Raw genomic sequence first — 18,558 nt, 5'->3', positions numbered from 1 at the left:
ATTTAGTGAGAATGTATACTTTATTTGCCTGCACACATTGGTAAATACTGTATTGTACATACATTTAGTTTGGTAAAATGCAAACATAATCACGACTGTAAACCTTCCTTGAAATTCACCGTCTCAGTAACATGATGCTTTGACGAATTGTTGAGTCATTTCCAAATCTTGATGAGTTGAACGGTCGATGAGTGGTTTCATTCTAGATGAGTTGACCGGTCGGTGAGTGGTTTCATTCTAGATGTGTTGCCCTGTCGGTGTTTTCACGTTAAACGTGAACGTTAGTATTAGTCCTATAGTGGTACAAAATGTTAAGCATAACTAAAAAACCATTCAGACAAATAATTTCCAAGTCATATATTACATACCATCATCATTCAACGTCAATACCAACGTATATGCCCATTCTAATCACAACATGAGTTTTCCAATTTATATTATAAAAACCCTGGTCATCAAATTTGATAACCAATGCGCATTATGGCCCAAGTATGGCATTTTGTCAAGTTAAATATTACGAACCCTATTCACTCAAATTTGATAAACAATGTGCATTTTCATCATCATTTCATTTTTTCAGGTTTTATTGTATATCTAAGGTAGTGGGCCATGAAATAGTTGAAAAACAAGTATGTTAACAAACACTGAAATTGTTTCATATAGAATGATATAAAAATTTACAAAAAGTATTTTAGTCATGTCTTACCAAATACGGAAAATCCAGCACAGTAAAAAAATATCCCTGTCCATCCAATTACATCAGATAGTATACTAGATGACAGGGTTCCAATTAATGAAGCTACTATTAATGAGGTAAACAATAAACCATAGTTTTCTCCAACATAATCTTTGCCAAAGGCTCTAGTAAAAGATAAATAAATGAATAATGTCACTATATGGGTGTGTCTGACATCAACACGCTAAACGTTATTTCAGAGCTTAATCTTAATAATGCACACAAACACGAAAGTTATTGGCAACGATTTGTAAAACTCAATGAATGGTCAGATTAGAAATATTAATTAGTTAGTGCTTTAATAACAAGCTTTCTTAAAAAAAATAGACTGTTACAATTAATCACGACTGTTTAGCGTATCCATTCATATATGATTTGCATAATATGCAAAGAAAACAGAGAAAACTCAATTATCAAAGATAATGTATAGCCCCTACTTGGTTTCATTCTAAACATTCGTCACTTATTCATACTGCCAATGCTTTCTTCTCTCACTTACCTGGCGGTTGCCGTTGGAAACAGTGAAAAATTACCAGAAAACATAAAGAATATAGAACACACCCAAATGAAAAACATTACTTCACCAGCTTCCGGTACTGCTACAATTGTGAATAAAAAAGCAGCATTTAATGCACATAGCAACATCATAGCATCCTGTAATAAACAAAAATATAACATGAAACTATTTACATAATATGGTCGTTGTCATTGTCGTTATTATTAAAATGTGTGATTTCAGAAACAAAATTATTGTATAATTACCCGGAAGCAAAATTTGTCAGCCAAATGTCCCCACACTATGCGGCCAAAACAATTGCACACTGAGGCGAATGATCCAACTATTGACAGTAAACGATCATTAGATATAAAGGTTTGACCGAACGCCTAGTAATAGAATAACAATGTATTAGTTATTTAACATGTTGATGTAATCAATGTATTAGCGGGTTCTGAACCACTACACATCAGGTAGGTTCCACGTGAAACCGTCAATTTCAATCATTTCGTTTTCTAAAGACACGAATTTGTTCTTATTAGTTCGCATATTTTGGAATAACAAAATGTTAATGTTTGTGGTAGCAATATCAATATACTACCTTCAACCTCTTACATGTCTCCCCTATAAGACCAATTACAGACGATGACGTTCGGCCTCTCACCCGATCATACATGTCAATTATGTAACCAATATAATATGACCGGATGTGACAAGTAGCCAATCATAGCGCATCTTAATCGACCAATTATAGGGATGTAATTGACACTCTTCCCGTACGATTTCAGAATGTATGTAAGTCGCTTCTTTATCCTGTCATCGCCCGAAGAAACTTACTCCACAAAACCAAGCCTACGGTACGTGCTTCCGACAATTCCCGCAAAAACAACGAAACAGGGTATCAGTCAACAACAAATCGAATAAACGACGTCAACCTCATATGTTAGGTCAAAATCTTAGTATGTTGCTCAAGTTCAGAGACAAAATATTCGATGTTATTGTCAGGAGTTTTGAGGGTTTTTTCTCAACTCGGCGTATTGTATATATAACAGCAGGAAGACGACGCTTTCTTGGAGAGAGACCTATTCGCTTTCTTGGAGATGTGCGTACTTTCTAGGAATGTTGAATACGTTCAACATTACGATAAAAAAAATCCTGTTTTCTACATTGTGAAATTATTTCGTTTTAAAAAAAAACTGAAAACAACTGATTTTGACAAGTGAAATCAGATTGGGAATATTTCATAACGAAATGTTTTCTATATGCACACCAATAATTACCGATTACACGTGAATGTAAAAGACAACACATAATCTGTTATGTTCTTGATTTGTTTGCATTTCATTTAAATTATGACTGAGAGCAGTTGAATGAAATTACAAACTACAAACTATGTAGCGCCTTCAAAAACTGTTGTATGAATAATAACTTTTATTAATATGATTTTACTTGGTAAAAATACTGTATTTTCTTCCATAAAAAAAAAGAATTTTACAATGTCGAAAACGGAAAGTCTGTATCGTAGTTGTTCAGAGCAAAGAAATCGCAGTAATTGATGCCGATGCTGTTTGGGACCCGTATGCATTACCAGTTGATTGAAGGTCGAACTGAATGGACAATTTTCTTTGTATGATGTTCCTATCTTGATTTTGAGTCACGGTCATTATATTCGAGTGCCAGTAGTATCACTAAAAATTACATCACCCATAGCAAATTACGATTTTCTTGGCCGCCTCTAAAACTTTTGTAGGATTGAGCCAAACAGTGATGCTGTCCCAATATGTATTCTGCCGTGCTCCGAGAAACTAGTTGGCCAAATGACGGTCTATTGTAATCAGGATTTTGTCATGGTAAGTTACTTTCAACTATTTTTAACTCGCGAGTTATCCCCGGGCTACCACTCTGTTTGGCAGCAGAAGTGGAGTTCACCCGGAATATTGTGACGTTTACTGTGCCATATTTACAATGATATCTCGTCAAGTAAGGAAACAATATTTGCTATGACCATAAGATATTGTTTGTTATTTAAATGCATCAATGTGAATCAATACTTGCTTTATACAATGTTGCAACCAGGACTGACGTCTGGGTATTTGCCATGAATGTCAACCACAATGTCCAAAATGCTCTCGTCTTCAACATCTCTTTTCTACGTATAGTTATTCCACTCCATCTTATGTCTTCCGGTTCACTGTTTATAGATACAAGTAACTTCTCTTCCTCTTCAATAACCTATATTAAGATCCGAGCCACAAAGTTGTATTATTGTCTCTACTTATAATTTAATCGTATATTTCGTATAGTCCCGCGATATTTTATTGATATTTTGAAGGAGCCTTCATAAGTGTGACGTTAACAATGGCTATTGTAGTCTTTCCTTCCACATACTATACGTGTAGATATGCAAAATGAACAATTTTAAAATTGACTACCTGGTGTCACGTGATGAGTGAAACAAATGATTACGAGAGTACACCACACAAAATATTCAATTCAGCCAAATATTTAATTTCACGTATCACATAAAGGTTATCATAAATTTTGCATTTTTCAACAATAGAGCCTCACCTTGCCATGGTATTGTGGATCAACCAATAACAGAGAGCCAATAATCTGCATGACAATATAGCACCCACCTAGCAACAGAAAGCAATATGGGGTTCTATCGAGCACTTCGACCTCGTCCGATCCGAAATACCTTCCGAATAAAATTAAAAGAAAACATACCCAATGCAACCAGTGAAGCTATGTGCATGACCCAATGTCTACAAGATGCAAATATATTATATCTGTGGAATGTTGAATTCATGTGATGCCATGACTTACTGTTCACCGTTCTCCTCCACCGTTGGCGACAAATTGTTTGGATTAATAAATGACGTTTGCACAAAATTAAAGATAAACGCACCACCACCAAAACCAGCAACAATACAACCACATGCCACGCCTTTCTTTTCAGGAAACCACTAAAATGACAGTGACAATATGGATACAATATAGGATTATGATTCATTATAAACAACCTCCTTTGATAGTATCAAAAATCATATTAAGATAAAAGCCTACTAATAAATGCGAATACCCAGAATTAATTTATTTTGAAATAAACTGTAATCCCGGGTAATATGAGAATATTGACTTTGTCGAGATGGTTGTATTTTAGTTGATAATGGCCATTTTGTCAATATTATAACCCTAACCATAGGTTGCTATGGCAGAGATATTATGCCATATCTCAAATTATAGGCTGGTCACATATTGTGAATGATTTGGTACATTTTGTTGTCCTGAATTATTTCAAAAATCGGGCTTTTGAAACTTGTTAAAAAACAATTTCTCTTAAGCATTGTGTTCTATGGAATTGTTCTAAACATATGATTTTTTTTTAATATTAAGTTTCTCAAAATACGTCACTGTAACACACATAATAATGCTGTTTCATGATGCCGTGAGACAATAGCTCCATGACATCACATAATAAACCAATGAAAATTGTTATGCGATTCAATTTGAATAGGGGTCTAAAATTATAATGATATCAAATTAGCCGCTGTATTGTAATGTTAAACATTTGTTTATTATAATCAGTGTGACAATGGTTTATACAAAATTTGTATGAAATAAAGTTTACGCTTAAGAATGTTGTGTACCGTTTTGGTTTTGTTTTTCCAAACTTAATTTTCAAAACTAAATATTCCCTGAAACGCACCTTGATGTATAGTTTCTGAAAGTTCAGATATTTGTAATTGATCATCTATATTACTAGGATCCGCAGTAAAAACCTGACCTCTATGTAAACACATATATAACATTACAGCGGGCACCATAGTAAACTGATCATGAAAACCGCTACATGTTCATTGGGGCATTTCAATATTACTAGTTGACAGCGGTGTGTTTTGACTTCGCCCTCAACGGTTGAAAACAATTATTATCCACTGTGTTTGAAGGGGTGCTAAAATCTGAAATAAATTGTGTATGTTTATGATCAAATAACAATTCACATATAGAAAGGATTTACTTATTCGCCATTTCTTTATTTTACACAATTCTTTAGCTCGAAATGTCGTTTTTTTTAAAATTCGTGCATTCTATTTGTTTGAAATGGATTATGAGGAATCATTCAGAACGATATTCACCCTGTAATCCCGTAATACGTCAATAGTATAAACTTGTAATTGTCAATAATAGAATACTGCGATGTCTTAGAAAAGTTCAAATATGTGTTTGTCGACTAGATAAATCAGCTGTACTGTTACTCAGATTGATTAGGTCGCCATCCTCGTTTGTACTAATTCACACACGGCTTAAATATTGTTAACCGCGTTTCGCAGTATAGCGGGTAACTATTGTCTGTTCGAGATGGCAAACAGACGGGTATGGTATGTGGGGTCATGTGACAAGGGGTATTTAAGTAGAGGACAGAAGGTTGAATGTCAATCTAGGCCAGTCTCGCTACAGTGCAATTTTCGGCGGTTTTCCTTTTTTAGTCACACTCTGTTCATTCCTGTGCTTCTCGTGTGAATCATCATGAATCAGGCAGTGCGGCACTATCAGCCCAGCAGTAAACCTTTAACATCACGACTATGTTTTCTTTCAAGTGCAAGTAGAAAAGACGGTTGATAGAACTAGCAGATCCCGTAGTGTCGGGTATGCACGACAACGTTCACTTCGGTTAGCCGATTGGGAAGACCTTGGACGAGATGTCAAAACATACAAGACGTACATTTCGGCCTATGTTTTGGGCGGCTAAAAAGCAGGCAAGAAACATTCTGAAGCCGAGAAGAAACAGACTGCAATATTAATTTTATTTACTATGCAGCCTCGCTGGCATCATATCCGGCACCACAGCAAGATTGCTTACAAATGGCATCGAGTACTGTTTAGAGAGCGGAGAATTCAAAGAAACCATGAGCATCTTTCACGTGCCGTATTCGTTACGTGTTCTCCAACCCAAAGATGTCGAACATTAAATTAAGTAGCTCTTTATGTAACTATGTTAACACTTATGCCGATCTTGATTGTTCGTTTTTTGTGAGGTAGCATCCCTAATTTATGGGGTGTCAATTGTCGCGGCAAAAAAAAAAAAAAATATTCCTGTATGCATTGTGCTGTACGATGTGAGTGGTGTTACAGTCACTCCACTATTTGGCTGACTTACTATTTTGAGATTTGCGTCCCTTTGCCAGGGATTCTTGTGAGCAGGTTTAGAGTTTGGTAATTTGTTTGTAAAGTGACAACCACTTGGTCTAAAGTGTTGGACGTGTATGCCGGTTATGGCTACTTCTCCACGGTATGTATTTGCGTCAACCGAAATTGATAATTCGATCTTGGAGTACTGAAGAAATATGTATTCTCCCACGTTATTAGTTGATTGTCGATATAATAAGGCAGGTAAACGTTGACTGGTGTTAGATTGTAGGAACGTTATTTTTTTTGTTCTTGTTCAAATTCAACGTTCGTTGTTAAGACGCGTCTCTCGCTTGACAATTATTCGTTCGTGTGGAAAAATCAGGGCTATTTTGGATTCTCCCAAGATTCTAGTTACGGTCGTAGGTATTGTGTATCCAAGGCGTTTTACTTTGGAATTAGCATTTCCATCGCGCCATGTTTATTCACAAAAATACCAAAGCGAAGGTAAGTTGTTGGTCAGTTGCGTGTGTGTGACTTGGTTTTTGGTGAGCTTGCATCAACGTATCAATGAAATCAAAGCTGGTAACGATTTATTTAAATCTAGAGCTCTTTCAAACCGTGCATGTTTGAAGGAATAAGTAAAACACTGCAATTCCACAATAGGTATATTTGTGCCTGTTTTCATCATGTTAGATAAGCGAGTTAGGAATTTAATGCGCATGAATGGGACTACGCCATGCTTCCGTACATGACGGCCATGGTGGTTTATAATGTTCAACATGAAGGTAAGTGTGTATGTGGTAAGTGTTCTGTATAGCATTGTTGAAAGTTCAACCTGGCGAGCACTCGTTGAAGCTCACTGTTTGTTATTAGGAAAGATTTGAGCGGATAACCAGGAAGTGGTGAGGATTGCGTGTAACAGTAAATACTTAGGTCATACACCGTGTGTGTGTTTTTATACTGACACGTCCTCAATTTGCTATGGCAGATGTATTGATCAAGAAGGTAAGTGGTCTCTATAAGGACACGTTGGAAGTTCAACCTAGAAGAAATTCGTTGCAGTTCACCGTATATTATTATGAAACAGTAAAAGTTTTGAAGGCTTAAACGTGCAATTGTGCACAAATAACTAGATCGTAGCGAAGATTGCGAGAGTCTAAATTAGACTACCTGAGTTACAGGATATAGTGTTATGCAATTTGATTTATGCGATAGCATATACGCTGCTATGCCCAAGGTGTGCGCCTCTGGGGCAGAATGTTCTAGCCAATGGGCTTAGTAAACATGTTGTTTACAACGATTGTAGTATTTGGTTTTGATGCTTTTCAATGAGCTTGATGCCCTGTGGAATCCACATTTCAGTGGATATGTTTGCTTTTTGACAGCAACAGTAAATTACGGAAGGAGTATCAGTAATGATGCTTTCCAGGAGCTTTGATGCCCTGTGGGATCCACATTTCAGTGGATATGCGGATAACCAGGAAGTAGTGAGGATTGTATGTAACAGTAAAGACTTTGAAGGTGTTTTTTCATACTCCGTGTGTGTTTTTTATACTGGCACGTTCTCAATTGGCTATGGCAGGTATATTGACCAAGAAGGTAAGTGGTCTCTATAAGGACACGTTGGAAGTTCAACCTGGAAGGAACTCGTTGCAGTTCACCGTATGTTATTATGAAACAGTAAAAGTTTTGAAGGCTTAAACGTGCAATTGTGCACAAATAACTAGATCGTGTCGAAGATTGCGAGAGTCGAAAGTAGAGTGCCTGAGTTACGGGATATAGTTTTATGCAATTTGATTTATGCGATAGCATATACGCTGGTATTCCCAAGATGTTCGCTCCTGGAGCAGAATGTTCTAGCCGATGGGCTTAGTAAATATGTTGTTTACAACGATTGTAGTATTCAGTTTTGATGCCTTCCAGGAGCTTGATGCCCTGTGGGATCCACATTTCAGTGGATACGTTTGCTTTTTGACAGCAACAGTAAATTACGGAAGGAGTATCAGTAATGATGCTGTCCAGGAGCTTGATCCTCTGTGAGTTCTACATTTCAGTGGATGGGGTTGCTTTTGACAGCAACAGTCAACGACGACAAGATCATCAATATTTATGCTTTTCCAGAAGCTTAAAGCTATGTGAGATTTACATTTCAGTGAATGGGGTCGCGTTTGACAGCAACAGTAAATTACGACTGGAGCATCAGTAGTAATGCTGCCCAGAAGCTGGATGCTCCGAGATCTACATTTCAGTGGATAAGGATGCTTTTGACAGCATTAGTACATTATGCGAGGTCCAACCCTAGCTGAAAATGTCCCAATACTGAGACAATTGATGTTCTTTCCCAAAGTTGGGATGGGAAACAAGCACTCAAAAATGGCTTTACAAAATTAATGAACAAGGTATGTGCGAAGTTGAGATGAGACCAAGCTCGTGGCACATTATTCATTCCCATGTGGCAGTCGGCCTCTTTCGGACAGTGATATGCCCGGCTGACAATATATATGCAATTAAAGTGGAACAAATGGTAAGATTACTACTTGTATGCCACAATGGCGTATTTAATGAAACTTTCAATTTCTATCTGGTGGCGTTACACATTTGTTTTGTTTAAACGTTTTGGCATGAGAAGCCATGATGTAAGACTTATTAACAGAGTGTTTTTTGTTTCAGGTCTGAGCGTGGACGACGTCCTATTAGGCTGACGAAGTATTACTTTGTGAATCGCGCAGCGAAAATACTACGGTAACAATCAAGAACTTCGCGTATATATCAATAATGGAAACACTATTAACGGCAAGGAAGGGTCACTTTTGTATTTTTTTTCTTATTTGTTTGAATGTTTGCTTAGTCTCCAACAGTCATGTTTACACTATTACCTATTACAGCTGATTACGGTTATCCAACCATCCATCTTTTCACTGATAGTCTATCCCAGCATATTTTTTGTTGAATTCAGAGAAGACTCTGTATCTGCAGAAATATTTTGAAGTCGCTTTGTATGAAATACTCATTATGTACAGTTTTGTTAATTTGAAGAGTTTTTATTTTGCTATGTTATTTACAAAAACCACAAGTCATTTTTTATTTTCTCAGTTAAAGCTGAGCAGTGTAAACAGGGTAATACAGTTGTTATTTCTAGACTCGATTGAGTTGTGTGCCGTTGTGTTACACCAGAGCAAAGGAGACGATTGTCAAACGTCTTGGGCAGTGCATGGTGATGATGCTTTAGATTTGGCATTCATTCTTTGCGGGCAGGAGGTGCAACTGCTGCATCTAATGCACGTTTACGGCCAGGGCCAATCAGATACCGCCAAGATGGCGACGCTGTTGACTCGCTGGCTTGTCATTTGTCAATTTCGCAAACTTTGTAGGCGTACGTACGGGCCTGTTCTTTTTTTAATCTACGTGGCCGAACCTGGCATGAACCTTACCTTATGTAAGTGTGTGTTGTATATTGTCGGATGTGACGAGTCTAGTAAAGACATATTGTTAACCGCGTTTCGCAGTATAGCGGGTAACTAGTGTCTGTTCGAGATGGCAAACAGACGGGTATGGTATGTGGGGTCATGTGACAAGGGGTATTTAAGTGGAGGACAGAAGGTTGAATGTCAACCTAGGCCAGTCTCGCTACAGTGCAGTTTTTCAACTTGTTGTTTTGTAAGTTTGTTGTATAATACAGGGCGACACCCGCCACCTTCCCCTGGGCACGATCGACAGTGCGACGGGTACAGGTTTCCAGGTATTTTTTCCTCAAAGAGTTTTTTTATTCCTGTTTTTTCCTGGGCGGTCGGCGTGCCAGTAACGGGGGTTACTATTTTGTCGATGTTTTTTGTCAGTTATTTTAAATGTTTCTTTAACAGAGTAATGTTGATTTCGAGCATCAATAGTCGATCTTTTTTGCAGTTTATGTAAGTTATTTTTTCTCTCATTTAGTTTATTTCAATTTGAACACTACATGCAATGTAATGGCAGCCGTTTTTTTAGTCGGCTTTATTAGTATGTTTTGTTAAATAAATGGTTCGCCGGATCGACTGCACATACGTGGCCGAACCTGGCATGAACCTTACCTTATGTAAGTGTGTGTTGTATATTGTCGGATGTGACGAGTCTAGTAAAGACTTAGTATGAAAATCATGCTAGATAGCGCCACCACAGGCACGACAGTTCAATTACAGGCCCCTAAGTTGATTTAGGAGTCCCTATTAGAAAACGGCAGACTTTGTGACGAAAGGAATGTTCATGGGAGGACTCATTCCCTTTTTTTAATAGTTAGAGAGCCGTAATGGGTCAAATGGGTCCGTTCTGATTGGTCCATCAAGTTCTTTGTTCAATTTTCCTTGGTTACCTGACGCCAGCGCTTACGCTGGCGGTCGTTCTATATATATAAAGCAGGGTTTCCATTTTAGTCTCATGAATATAAAACTGTTTCTTCTGTTGCACAAATAGCGAGAAATACCAGAACCATAGGAAGTCGAAGCAGGCAGAATAAATGGACATGGCTTTATTGCAGTATTACAACACGTTTACGCAGAACGGAACTTGGAATGTTTTCAAATTACTTCACCCAGTCACGTGCTTTTGAGTCGGAAACCCGGCCCAGTGGAACAATATGGCGATTAATAGTTACCTGCGTCCGACTTGCCATTCACAAGGAACGCCGGGAACCAGCGAAACGGCTTAGTGTTAAAATCACGCTAGATAGCGCCACCATAGGCACGACAGTTCAATTCCACTCCCCTGAGTTGGATACCGTTAATGAAACGAAATAGGACTATGTCGAACGAAAGAAAATGTATAACACCAAACAGAAAATTACGATGCTATATAATTTAACAAATGAAATAATTTTGGTCCACAAATGAAACAATTTGGCATAGCAGAAGAATAATCAATAAAACAAAATAGCAAGCAATTTACAAACAGAATATGAGTTGGCGTTTAAATAACGAAATAGGAATTGTTGAAAACAGAATTTCATTTGATTGAAATAAAATATGGAATTTACAAAACTAATTTATTTTCAATACTATTGCAACACTCGATCGAGTTGCCATAGCTTTGTGACATTCCTTGATAAGAGACACAATGTTGGCATAACTCTGTCGATCTGTATAGATATTGCGAGATTGTCCGCAAAATCTCACCTGAATCAAAAATAAAATACATAATCAGATTTTGTTGAACTCAAGTACGGCAGATTTTCATGGGAACGTATTAGGTCACGTGATGCGAATACAGACGAGACAATTCAAACAACTTCTTATAATATTCAGCCATTAAGTGTGGTCCTACTTGAGATTCTTTTCACAAGATGACATACGTTTTACGTGGGGAAAATGGAAAATTTAAAACTAACTGCATATTATATATAATTTCCTTTACAGCAAAAACCCGTCCCCTTATACAAATCTTTGCGTCTAGGAGCGTCAATATGTTTGGATTCAAAGCGCTGAAGTCAAAACAAGCATCACTGGAAACTTTTTTTAGGGATATTGCAATGTTCCGAGGGAGATTGGCAGGGAGATTTTTCATAGTCTTTTTGTTGTGGCGCCCACTGTAAAATCATACAGGGAATCTAGCCAAATCCCCTCTTGAGTAGCATAGTGTGTAATAAGCATTCCAGAATTACCAATCCTCTCAGACTTATAGTCATTTCATTCAGTGATATGAGAGGCGGTTAAAATGCAAGATCCATCAAGCTTATCATCAACAACTCACCCTCATTGCACATGCCAGTGGTGCCATGTAGGCCAGACCATTACCAGCACCGAACATCATTCCATACGTAACGATCACCAAATAGAAGGAGGATTTAATGCTGAGATATGTGAGAGAAACGCCAGCGCTGCAAGGAAGTTACTGCAATGTATAGTTAAGTATGCCAACAACGTAGTATGCAACCGATCGCTGACAACATATCACATGACCGGAAGTAGTTCATTCCATACCACAATGGTTAAATATAGCCTATTTAGTGTGCCACAGGTTCTATAGTGAGATAAAATCCACTTTTACAGTACAATAATCTTTGTTCATTCACTAACGAATTTTTTGATAAGATTAGCTTACAATCTGACGCCTGAAAATAAATTCATAAAAATAATGTCAAATAATAACTTAACAATTCCTCTGAAACAATATCTGAAATACAGCTTTGTTATTAAACAGCAACACCTACTAAGTCATTGACTTTTTTTATATACCTATTATGTGTTCATTGAGTATTTGTTTTTATATTCAGTTTATAATTTCAGTTTTTGTTAGTGTTTCATTTTATTTTATTATATATTTCCGTTACTAACTTCAATTTAGTTTGTTTTGGGTTGTCCTTTAAACTATTTTTATGTTTATTTTGTAACCGTTAACCTCCTTCAGTAGGTTGTTATGAGTTGTTAAAATACTTTGACAAGGTGTACATATATTACTACACATGACAGACAACAGTGACACTCGATTGACATGCATAGTCGCCTGGTACAAGATATAGTTATTATGCATGACATCATATCTAAATATCATACAAATACATGTACGTGTACATACATACATGATAACTGCAGTATTATATTGTCGATCATATCATGTTATTGAACTTATATGACATTATTTCATGTTATGATAGAAAATATTCATTGAAGTTTACGTCATACCTTACGATGAATCCGCCCAACAAAGCTGTTTTTCTTGGTCCGATACGTTTGTCTAAAACACCGCCAAAGAACATCGTTAGGGCATGTGCCACCATGTTTGCTGCATATATCCACACAGCTTTCTGAGATAACCAAATGTCGCCAAAAATGAAGATATGCAGATAAAACAATAGCTTATCATTCGAATATGAATATTCAAATATATTATTGCAATAAACTACAGATATATACGCAATATCAGAAGAGTTATTACCTGGTAAGTAAGGCCTGACGGTTTACTTCTATCTCTGATATATGACGTAATATAAGGTGCCATGTTACCTTTAGAATGGAATGGTAAACATATGAATGCATGACAATTGCTCTAGAAGTCCCTATTAGAAAACGGCGGATATTGTGACCCCGGTTACTAAAAAAGACGGATAGGAAACAAACCATGTTCTTTTCATTGGATGCGTGTCGCGGGTAAACATTTGAAACAAAAGACGTACTAATCTGTGATAAATCATTAACATAAAATGTAGACGGAAAATCACGCAAATATGACGTCATTTTTCCCAGAGTTCATTGCAATCAACAACTGCACGCCATTTTATTGTGTCTGTGTCGATACTTTCAGTAATACTAAAGTGTAAGTTGTTACAGTGAATCCTGACAAAACCTGTCGCTCAGTTTAAACTCAATACAAATTTGCCTGTGTTGTATGGCATTTTCGTTTCTAAAGAACAAGATCGGCAGAAAACTGAAATAAAAAAAAACAACAAAACATGATCAGAAAAAAAAAGAATTCAAAGAAACCATAAAAGTGTTTGTATTTCAGCCATGCGAAAGTGTTAATGAGGGGCCATGATACTATATACATTTTGTTGGAAATAAACAAAATATGCGATAAGATAACTGAAATGACCCGCCCATGCTTTACAAAATGCATTAAGCAGACTAAATATGCAACAACAGGCAGTTCCAATGAAATTAAGAACGGTTAAAAGGGGTTCGAAAAATTGATTTGGCGAAGAGACTGCTAGAAAGTTGTACCGACAGTTCAATGTGTTCAAAAATTGTAGCGTTGACTAAAACCGCATTTAACGGCACGCTGAATATTGCAACATGAAAAATTTGGCAAAAAACTGAAACAAGGACAGACAAGAACAATTAAACAGGCATTTAATAAAACTGGCGAAAAATGTTGAATACATAGTGAACCACGTTCACGAGAACATCTGATAACTATTGTGTGTTCGGAAGATGCGCATTGCGGAAATATACTTGTAGTTCGATACGAAAGTAGTGACATCGCATGGAAGTAAATATGACGTCATTGTTTACTCGATCATCATAATATTCCAGCCCTGCTTACGTTGGGCATACGGCGTTTGACATTGGTGTTACTATACTACTATACTGTCTATGGTTAAACAGGGCCCAAAATGATAGGGAGTAAAACACGGAAGTGGAATGCTGTCTATGCATTGACCAATCACACAAGAGCTCACAAACACCAACGAAATATTTGTTGTTGTACTTAACAAAGGGATTTAGCACTAAAAACAATGGAACGTTTATAGGCTTAACTTTGGATTTAGATCGTGTTATAATCCAAATCCCCTACTAAGACTTGTAAGCACCAATTTTCATATGATTTCCAACAGGACAACAGTGAAAACGATAAATGACGATTCTCGATTCTGAATGTTATCACAGTCACAAAGAGTACTCATCCGAAATGTACGTGTAGTTCTTCGTAGAGCGTGTGCACTAAACGTGGATATTCTATCGAAAACGAGCTTAAAATTTCAAATTTGCGGGACATCAAGTGACCGACACAAAAATGAAACAAAATGGTGGGTCTTGAAATCTCAAGCAATAGCGGGCGTACACAGCGCGACACGCATCCTTGAGGGATTAGGCAAATTCACACCTTTTAACAATGGCGTTTCCTAACCGTCTTTTTTAGTAACCGTGTTGTGACGTAAAAAGTGTTTATGGGAGAATGTAATGTAATAAAATGTTTTAATAATAGTAGAGCCGTTGACTTATTGGAATCATTAACGCTTAAACGTTGATAAGGAAAAACAGGTGCAGACTTAGTGAACGGAATGCAATTGCAACCAGCCGGCCCACTCACCTCCGTGAACTGGTTGTAGAAACGTTCAAGCACTAAGATTGAACGATTATAATAACAACATGGCTACCAATCGGCCAATTCTACTGAGTACAATACAAACTTGGTTGCACATGTATTTTATAATACTAGTATGGTGTAGTACCATATAATACGGTTTACCAAATTTGAACATTGCATTTCAATGCAACACGTCAACATATCGTGTAAACGAAATATTTTTAAATGTAAAATAATGTTACAGTAAAAAAAAATGCAGAATTCTATTAATAGATTTAGATTTTTCACGTCTTGATTATTATGGGATGGCCAGTAGAATTTCTGGAGTCATTGATTTTAGTAGAATACCTGCACGGAAAAAAAATGAAAATAGAAATTCGACTAGAAAAATAACCGTAGAGAGTGTAGGCAAACATGGAATAAAAAGTATGTAAACATTCAGTTGATATTCAATGCGAGGCATATTATCGAAAAACATACCATACTGAAAAACAAAAAATGCACAAACAGCGAACGTTGTGGAGGATAACGCCATCAGCGGTCAAATTTGGATTTCACTCCAGGGTTCCGATTACGCATGATACACATGTGCTCATTCATACACGTCATAAATGCATGGCTTGTTATTTATTCGTCTTAATATGAATCGAAAGTCGTAATTTAAATAATAAATTAAAATCGCAAAAGATCGCAATCCAGTAACCTAAGGGCACAGTCAGCTGGCATCGGTGTCGCTGGGTGTATATGATACATGTACATGTAAACGGAAGTTGTGCAACCAAATTTTTGTAATAAAGACTTCATTGTCTGTCAATAATCCGCCCAAAACAGGAACATTTCTATTAATTCTTGTGTTTTTTCGACTTTTTTCGAAAAACCTGTGATTAAGCTGTAATAGATAGATGACTGTGCTCTATAAAGATAGTAACCGTGTATACACTGACCAAGCGACACCGATGCCAGCTGACTGTGCCTAAGGGGTCGTATCAAGCAGCTCGGATAACACGAAAGCGATTGTATACGTATCATGTACGTACGTAGTCTGTGGTAACATACATACCGAATGTGTAACTGGTTCCCAGGGCAAGATGCACCAACACGCCGCCACATAAAGCTAGGATCCCTCTCCACCTTCTTCGAGTTTCTATCACTGCCATGTCACCCTCGTGACAAAACACCAAGTTGTGTACAATGACGACGACGAGATAGTACCAGGATGTCTCCGGCAGTTTATTCGAGTAGGTGACGAATCATGGACGCGGAATTCAAGGCACCGTAAAAATATGTGATGGATTCGAGCACAAACTAGTTAGTAACTTGGCGAGTAAATCAATGCCTGGGGTTTTCAAAAATATTTGTCATCGTCAGCTGACTCAACACAATCGTATTGCCTTGGTGGGCGTATTGTAGCGAACAAGGTCATTACAGGGTCATTCATACTAATCATGCCAGGCCCGTAGCCAGCACTTTTGAATAGGGGGTTCGAAAACAAAAATAATATATTTGATGTGAAACGTGTGAATTTTATAATATTAAAAAAGTGTCTTTGAGCTGTGTTACAGACACTTTTATATTCTCGTTTTTAAATTCAATTGGTTTACTTTGTGTTACGTTGGTAAGTTATTTCACATAATGTCTTTGAACTATTTTACCATATGATTTTAGAGAAGGGGTCCTGAGCCATTCCCCACCCACAGACAAACGCACCCACACCCTAGATCCACTACGGAAAAATGTTGTACACACACAAAAAAAACTATCTTAAGACTATCTTATCTAAAGACGTATCTTAGCATTATTGTCCAAGCATTTTAAAATTTATTGATCTAACTATATTTTTGTGTGTCTACCTAATTCAACATTATGTTTATGGCAAAAACAGCGAAAACTCGTCAGTATATAGTTTAGTCTATAATTGCCTGCCAATAAATCTCCCAGGTTATAATACCACTTTGATTTTTCCTAAAGTACACAGCCTGGGTGATTGTGAATTTGAGGCATGTCATTCTTGCTGACAAATTGTTTTTATTCTTTGAGTAAATATCTTTGAGTAAATTTTTGCAGTATCTCCAACTTGTTTTTCAAACCAGACAATGCCGAAACTATATTTGAACAGGCGTTTTTTATGTGGGTATCCCAAGTAAGTCTGCCGGTTGTGTCTAATCGTTTAAGCATGATATAACATGCTTTGGGATTCCAGCTATTTTTTACTTCAACTAATTTTAACCAATATGAGATACAACGCTTAAAATAACCACAGCATAATGGCAGCCTTCCACATTCATCCAACATTGTTAGTACAACTATTAACGCTAAGTAGATACCTGCAAAATGTTGTCTGTACCCTCTCGATTTCCGAATTTGTGTACCCCCATATGGCTACCATAAGAAATAGCTGGCACAATGATTGCATCAAACAAATTAAATGCACTAACCAATGGCATACTACCAAGTTTCTTACAGTATGTAAATGTTTTGGTTCATTGTAAATCTGTTTTTAGAGGGCGGTAAAACAATATACATATAGTGTATGTTTAGCAGCGGTCTCAATAGACTTCAATGACTACGTCTCTTTTTTTATGAACCCACTAAAAATATAGTACATTTTTTAAGACATCAAAACAAAAAACGTGTAAAAAATATGTTTGAAAAATATGATTCGTCGCATAGTTTCAGTGCTGAAGCAACACTGTGGGGGTAAATTGTTGGCTGCAAGGAGCTCTTTGACCTATACAACTCGTGATGATAAATCTTCGGCATTTTTGTAATGATCTGTTGAATCCGTAGCCATACACTATTGTCCAATAACACAGGCTACACGTACTACTACAATAAGTTGACTACATTTGGCTGATACACTTGGAACAAAACAGTATATATGCCATCATTTATGAATACAAAACTAATGACCCAAACTAGGAAAGTACAGTGTCGTGTTGTGTCAATCCCGTTCGATCCCCATCGTGACACTTTACTAACTGAGCGAATACTCGCACAAGAAAAACGGCCCTATTCAAGAACACCACGTCATTCAGAGAGTGACTACCATTACATTATTGTTTTAATATTTAACAACAGCTGCTGAATCTGATAGTTACCTCACTGAGTCAAGCGAATTAAACGATGATAATTATTTTAATGAATACTGTTTGTTTTATTATGTTCTAATCTACGATAATAAGTCTATTCACTTCCAAAATTTAGGGGGTTCGACCGAACCCCCCGAACCACCCCCCCCCCCCAAACTACGGGCCTGCATGCTTTCAATGGGGGGGGCGGTCGATTCGTCCCAAGTCACATTCGTCCCAAGTCGATTCGTCCCACAAGTCGATTCGTCTCAAGTCGATTCGTCCCACAAGTTAATTCGTCCCACAAGTCGATTCGTCCCACAAGTTAATTCGTCAGATTTAAGGTTAGCCCA

The 18,558-nt window shown here is 37.1% G+C and overlaps 1 protein-coding gene across 1 annotated transcript; it reads right to left on the bottom strand.

Moving 5' to 3' along the window:
* Window position 1: 1 nt before the first annotated feature.
* LOC102801812 (apicoplast pyruvate carrier 1-like) lies at window positions 2-16,464 on the bottom strand. Its single transcript, XM_085496434.1, has 11 exons — window positions 16,198-16,464; window positions 13,269-13,336; window positions 13,016-13,137; window positions 12,084-12,210; window positions 4,059-4,198; window positions 3,801-3,930; window positions 3,288-3,464; window positions 1,499-1,621; window positions 1,236-1,390; window positions 707-861; window positions 2-293 (listed from the first exon to the last, which is right to left on the bottom strand). Exons 1-11 carry the CDS (start codon window positions 16,292-16,294, stop codon window positions 238-240), a joined length of 1,350 nt encoding a protein of 449 aa, XP_085352560.1. The 5' UTR covers window positions 16,295-16,464; the 3' UTR covers window positions 2-237.
* Between the last annotated feature and the right edge of the window lie 2,094 nt (window positions 16,465-18,558).

The sequence above is a fragment of the Saccoglossus kowalevskii genome, chromosome 1 (assembly GCF_978046115.1).
Source record: "Saccoglossus kowalevskii chromosome 1, keSacKowa6.1, whole genome shotgun sequence".
In the NCBI taxonomy this organism is placed as follows: Eukaryota; Metazoa; Hemichordata; class Enteropneusta; family Harrimaniidae; genus Saccoglossus; species Saccoglossus kowalevskii.
Note: the sequence above shows the minus strand (reverse complement) of the source record. Positions and strands in the feature narration are given on the sequence as shown.

What these genes read in the sequence shown, in the direction of transcription:
- LOC102801812 (XM_085496434.1), bottom strand. Translation starts at nt 16,294, where the DNA reads ATGGCAGTGATAGAAACTCGAAGAAGGTGGAGAGGGATCCTAGCTTTA. An exon ending in GTGGAGGAGAACGGTGAACA is followed by an intron (nt 3,931 to 4,058) that starts GTAAGTCATGGC and finishes TTTATTCGGAAG; the next exon opens with GTATTTCGGATCGGACGAGG. An exon ending in TGGTTGCAACATTGTATAAA is followed by an intron (nt 1,622 to 3,287) that starts GCAAGTATTGAT and finishes TTCTATTACTAG; the next exon opens with GCGTTCGGTCAAACCTTTAT.